The 6188-nt window shown below is 35.2% G+C and overlaps 1 protein-coding gene across 2 annotated transcripts in view; it reads right to left on the bottom strand.

Moving 5' to 3' along the window:
- Window positions 1-3745: 3745 nt before the first annotated feature.
- LOC134857037 (5-hydroxytryptamine receptor 2A-like) overlaps window positions 3746-6188 on the bottom strand; it is an 88829-nt gene continuing 86386 nt past the window's right edge. For both annotated transcript variants that reach the window (XM_063873371.1, XM_063873370.1), the window contains exon 4: window positions 3746-4989. In XM_063873371.1, the coding sequence (XP_063729441.1) occupies window positions 4382-4989 (608 nt within the window). In that variant the 3' untranslated portion in view covers window positions 3746-4381. The remainder of the gene's footprint in view (window positions 4990-6188) is intronic.

The following is a 6188-nucleotide window of genomic DNA, read 5'->3' as shown; positions in this document are numbered from 1 at the left end:
TAAACTAATAGTCCTCAGTGTTTTTATGAGTTTTATCCTATTTTCTCGGGTCCTTTTGTCGTGGCAAGATGAGTTGAGGAGACGGTATCTCAATTCAATAGAAGGATATTTACTGCTCTCAAACTTTGTGGCGTTTTCTACTAATAGGTATGCTCAATCGTACTTGAATGGGTATCGATAGGCGATCTAGAATGGATTAATACTAAAGCGATCTACAAGTCTCAGGCAGAGCGCAAGTAGATAATTAGATTCCTTTTTCAGAAACTTACTATTTCGTAGGTTTGTTAAGGCCTGGGTCAAATAAAAGGTTCGGTTCAAGTGAAGGTTGAATAACCGAATTTCTTTATGTTTAGCTTCTTTTAAATGGTGAGTTTTTTAAGGAAAAATATTCATTTAGTCTTGGGCCATTCAAAAAGACTGTGGATCGATGTTTTACGTGGTTCGACACTAAATTAAAGAACTGAATTGAAATAACTATGAAATTCAACGGATCCAAGGAATGCCTTGATGATCTAATTTTATGAGAGAAATAAAAAAAAGTTAGAGGTTAAAGAACCAAGGAGAAACCTTGATGATCTGGTTGAATTTTTGATTTTTAGATCAAGTAGAAGCCTTGATACCTTGATAAATAAATATAACAATAAGGATTTTAATAGTTAATGATCCAAGAAAGGTCTTGATGATCTTGAATTTTGATTCTGATGAAAATTAAAATTAGGATTGTTTTGGTGAAGAATATGGAATAATGACAAGAAATGACAAGGATCCTCGAGAACAAGATTTTTTCACCAAAGTAGCAGTAAGTTTTTATTATACTAATTATTTTGTTTTTTGTGTTTTAAGAGTTATACTTTTTGATTTAAAAAAATTTATTGTGCGGATTTAAAGTTTAGGGTTGTTACAGTTTTTGTCGACGTCTAGTTGGTAATTATGTTTTTTTTAATATTATATAACATAAAACTTACGGCTTGAAATAAATGAAGTTTACGGCTCTATTTAGTGCAACTCATAAAGTATTATGAAGATTTACTGCAAAATTAGCTTATACTTTTTTTGTCGTTTTCTGCTTTTTTTGCTTGCGAATCAGGTTGTGGTTTTCGTCTTTGAAAATTAAATGCATCATGGTTTTTTTGGGTATTACTTGGAGTTTTTTTATGTATTCGAATTAAAATTTTGTCTTCTTAAAAGAAATATTTGTTTTAAATTGGTTCCAGAGCTGAATAATTTCATATGAATTTCCAGGAGACCAGGATTGTTCAGTGGCGGCTCGAGTAGTTAGAAATTCTTTGACAAGATGTAAGCCAACCTTGTCTTTGAATTATTTCGAAACTCTAATGCACAAAAAATTAGCTCCGACCACTCTCAATAAATTCAGAAGAAACTAAAGCGCATGGTAGGTTTCATCGCATTTTTACATTGAGAGCTGAGAGGTTGTCCGTAAGGATGTAATCAAAAATAGTTTCAGCCATTTGAAAAAGTCTAGAGCCTTTCTTTGATGATACAAAATACGAGTGGATATCCTCAATTTAAATTTTGTAATTTGTTTCCATTCGAAAAATTCATTTCGAATTCCCTCACTAAAACAGTCAATAAGCATGTCCATGTAAAAGAAAGCATTTGACTTGAAAACTGCTTCATTTTTAGTTGGGTGTCAATAAACATCACCAAGTAATTAAAATGCATTTGACTCGTACGCTGCTTCAAGTTTTGTTGGAGGCTATTCTCATGGGCAAAGGAACGAATGGGCAAAAAGTTATGGGCAAAGGACATAATACAAAAACTGTTTTTGGAATACTGCAATCTGAATGGTTGATTTTTATTTCTGCCCAGTAAGTCCTTCGCCTATGAAGGATTCCACCGTTTTGTTATCTCAAATTTGCAATTTTTTAGTAGCGTGCACTTTGACGAATGCTTAATATTGTGAAAGAGCTTCAACAAATCAAGTTGTTTTCAGATTTTTTTTTTGAAAATTTAGGATCAATTTAGTGTCTTCCTTCCCCGAAAGTGATTTAAGGAGAAGAAGGTTAACTAAGTTCTGAGTTCGAATTTTCAGCCAATCAGAAGAGGGCATTTCGCATGCAAGGTTTTGCAAATATTTTTTAAATTCAAAGCTTTGGTGGAAGATCTTAACTTGGCCTATTTGGGGGGGGGGGGGGGTGTCTACTCTAGGCAATATCACATGCCAAAATGCACACATGCTTATCTTTCTGTCCCCAGTAATTTTCAAATTAACTGTTTCATGCTGCTGTTTTCAATTATATTACATCCCGGCACGATGTCCTAAACTTATGTTTTGTTTTTGAAAAACAAACGAGAAAGTGCAGTTGTTCGACCTAAGTTCCGCGGTCGAAAAGCTATTTTAAGTCAACCACAAAGTCGAAACATACCCAATTTCCCCAGAAAAGTCGAGATATTGGTCGGGCACAGTTGAAACATACCTACTTTTGGTCGAGAAAATCGAAGCATAGGTCAAAAATAGTCAAAACATAGTTCGCGTACAATCAAAATATAGGCCGAGCATAATCTTTTTTCTACAGTTTTTCATTTTTCGAAAATTTTTATTAAATTTAAAGAAGAAACTGATTTAAAAAATTTACTCAGTAAAGACCTTCATCAGAACGTTGCAGTTTACAACAAAAATTAGAGGAGATTTACTTACCGCACAACTAGAATTTTTAGATGGAATCTTTTAATTTTTTGAGATTTTAGAGTTCCTGTGGCAGGCAGGAAAAATGAATTTTCAACGACAATTCAGTCTACACCAGTTTTCAGATCAACAGTTCAGTCCAGATTTGTAAAAAAAGATGGAAAGTACAAATTAAAGAAAATAAAATTTTGACGCCAGAGTTTTGCATTGTACTGATTTTTATAGTTTTTTTTTCAATTCAAACACCATCACAAAAAAAATTGTTCGAAAAGCATTTGTGATAATTTCTTTTTCATGTCAGTTGATAGACAAAAATTCGAGAAATTTGAAACACTCCTAGTTTTTGGTCTGAAAAAGTCGAAACACAGGTCGAGCACAGTCAAATTATAGGTTGAGCACAATTGAAGTTCCCTAGATGTTCAAAGTTTTGAATTTTTGTGAAAATTTTAATCATGCTTAACCTCGAAACAGTGCAAAGAATTTGCACAAAAAAAGACGTGCATTAATGCATATATACATACCTTTATACATACACGCATACATACATACATGAGATTGTACGAACAAATCGAGGCAATGGAAACATACAAACTTTGATCGAGACGGTTGAAGTACATCTAATGATCTAATGTTAGGTCGAGCAAATAATATATTTTTTTAAAAAAGTCGGCCGAGACAGTCGAGAAAGTGGAAACATATCGAATTTTGGCCGAGAAACTTGAAGCATATCTGAACTGGGTCGAACAATTTTTTATTGGGTCGAGAAAGTCAAAGATACCAAAATTTGGTCGAGAAAGTCGAAACATAAATCAAGCACATCGACCATGAAGGTCTTAATTTGTTGACGGAGCAACTTTAAGCTTCCGCATGAAAAAATAAGCCCAAATAAGCCTGAAAGTTTTGTTTCAAGAGAAGTGCCATTTTGTCTGGAAAGATTTCTTTGTTTTCTTATTATGGGCTTTTTAAACTACTAACAACTTATTTAACATTTAGTTGACAACCATCATTTTGGGTTAAATGACGATTAAAGTAACTTGGTTATAAATTGACGGTGATGGAAACCTTCATTTGAAAAAGTGACTAATAAAAGACGGAAAAGCAAAACAAAAGGTTTTATTCTAAAATCAACAATCAACATTCAATAATGACCAACTAATTAGTAAAGACGGGACAAGAAAGTTAAATCAAATTATTTCTTATAAGAACAATAACTCTGGGATAATTATCTAACACCTGGGAAGAAATTTAACAGCTAAATACAAGAATATGACGCACTATGTATTGCTTCAATCTAAATGATTTCCGATTTGGTAATGCTTATCAGCCCCCTCTATCAGGGATTTGAGGGAGCGCGCACTAAACAGCAACTTTTTGGACAAAATTTTTCAAAAAGTGCTTAAAATTCGTTTTTTGGCTTCATTTTAAGACTGCATAGAAAAACGAACAAATACCAAATAACGAACTATTAAATTGTAATCAGACCATCATAGCCTGCCGAGGACGGGAGAAGGGGCGATTGCTTCCCCCATTTTTGTTTGCCATTTCCAAATGCTCCTACTCTTTTCCATCAACCCTACATTTTTGCTAAAGGCGACCTAATTTTTTCTAAATGGAAAAGTCGACATTTTTGCCGGCTATTTCATGTCCGTATTACGCGTGATGCACCCTCTAATCTCTAACGTCAGTTTCAATTAGCAACTTGAGGTCATTTGTCTGAAAAAGTGCGAAATGAATCTACGAGAATGATGATGAAGATCTTGGTTTGCTCGGCACTGATTCGCTGTTGCTGCTCTTATTTCTGCTGGTTTCACTTATTGAAGTTATTCTTCCGTTGCAGCTGTTGGTATGATTTGCACGATGGTATGAACAACCAGCCACTCCATTAGCCGATATGCTGAAGTCCTGCTGAACAAGCATACTTTTATAACACCTGTATTTAGCTCCAGTGCGTTGTCCACCTGGAAATGGCAAGTATATGTTGCATTCGTCGTATGGGGGGATTATGTTTGTAGAGGCAGTAATATGAGTGGCGGTGGGGGGCTTGTTGTTGTTATTATTACTAATGTTGCAGCCCATATTAGCTCTTCGTATGTTGTAGACCCTGTCTGGGTTGTTTTGGCACTGATGATGGTGCATGCTATTTATTCTGGCTAGCTGAAGTTGGTTCGTGATCATTCTGGGCCTCTGCATTTTCAGTTCGTTGAACTTGAACTGGCAAATGAGGACAAAAGCGCGTCTGAAATTTTGGTTGAACAGAGTGTAGATTATGGGGTTGAGCATCGAGTTAAGGTATCCTAGCCACTGCACGAAAAGGTTCCAATTCGGTGAGATCTCCACATGCCCTGAAATCAGGCGCGATGAAACATTTTCTCAAGGGAGGGGGAGGTCTAGATTGTAGCCATTATTAAGACCATTTATCCACGGGGGAAAGGACCAACACAAGAGATGTACAGCTCGTCACGGCGAACCGCTGTTGTGCTGCCCCTGTTTAAGAACTACATGCTATTTTTTTGGTTATTTTTCTGGGCTGGGTAATGTTGCTTCACCCCAAGCAACGAGCACGGATCATGGTGGGCCTCGAACATCCGACCTTTCGATTGAGAGGCGGAGACATAACCACTTCACCACCGCCCGAAGTGTTTTGTAATTTTTAAAAAAAATCAACAGTTTTGTCGATTTCTTTTACGTCTACTAAATTGATTCTTCGGGCTGTCCCAGTACAGCATAAATGCCTGTGTTAGGCATTTTTGGCGCGCATGTTGTGAATAGCGCCAAGGTGCGGTAAAATCCCCGTCTTCACTGAATCTGTTTCTGGTTAATTCAGTTTTTAATAAAAATCTGAGAAGAAAAGTAGCCATTTGCGGTGCAGAACCCCATCAGATTAATTAAAGCATAAATCTCAAAAACTTTTAATTAAAATGCGAAAAAATTGAAACCATATTTTTTTCAATTATTATGCAGTTAATGACTTGGTTAGGATATACTTTAAATTGTTGACCAAACTAATTTAAGGCCACTAACTAAATGATTTTCACTTATGATCATCTTTCGTAAATTTATGTGGCCAATTCACAACTAAACATGCGGACAACTAACATGCGATATATTGCGTTCATATAACACGAGTAAGCGTCTCGGATGAAATAATTGGTGACTAGGTCACTACCCATTGCCTAGGAGAGCTTCACGAGTACGAAATGACTCTATTTGATTATCATTGACAGTAAAATTGTCACTGTAATATCAAATGTCCATGTTAAATGATAATGTTCTCGCGTTTTTGGTTTAGAAATGCATTATATTTAATTTTTATCTATCAAACTTGAATGCGGGCAGAGTGTCCCAGGTCATTGTATCGTCCGAAACAAAAGCAAGTTATGAATACCAGCAAATCATTTACATTGGGAAATTCAATTATTACATTTTAACCATGTTATTCAGCTATCTGAAATTTATCTTAAAATCAAATTATAAACAGGTCAGCTTTATTTGAATTTAGTAAACAGGAAATGAAGACAATTTTCAGTTACTAAAAACAAAA

This window comes from Symsagittifera roscoffensis, chromosome 1, assembly GCF_963678635.1.
Source record: "Symsagittifera roscoffensis chromosome 1, txSymRosc1.1, whole genome shotgun sequence".
NCBI classification, from domain to species: domain Eukaryota; kingdom Metazoa; phylum Xenacoelomorpha; order Acoela; family Convolutidae; genus Symsagittifera; species Symsagittifera roscoffensis.
The sequence above is the reverse complement of the archived record's forward strand: the minus strand, read 5'-3'. Positions and strand labels throughout refer to the sequence as shown.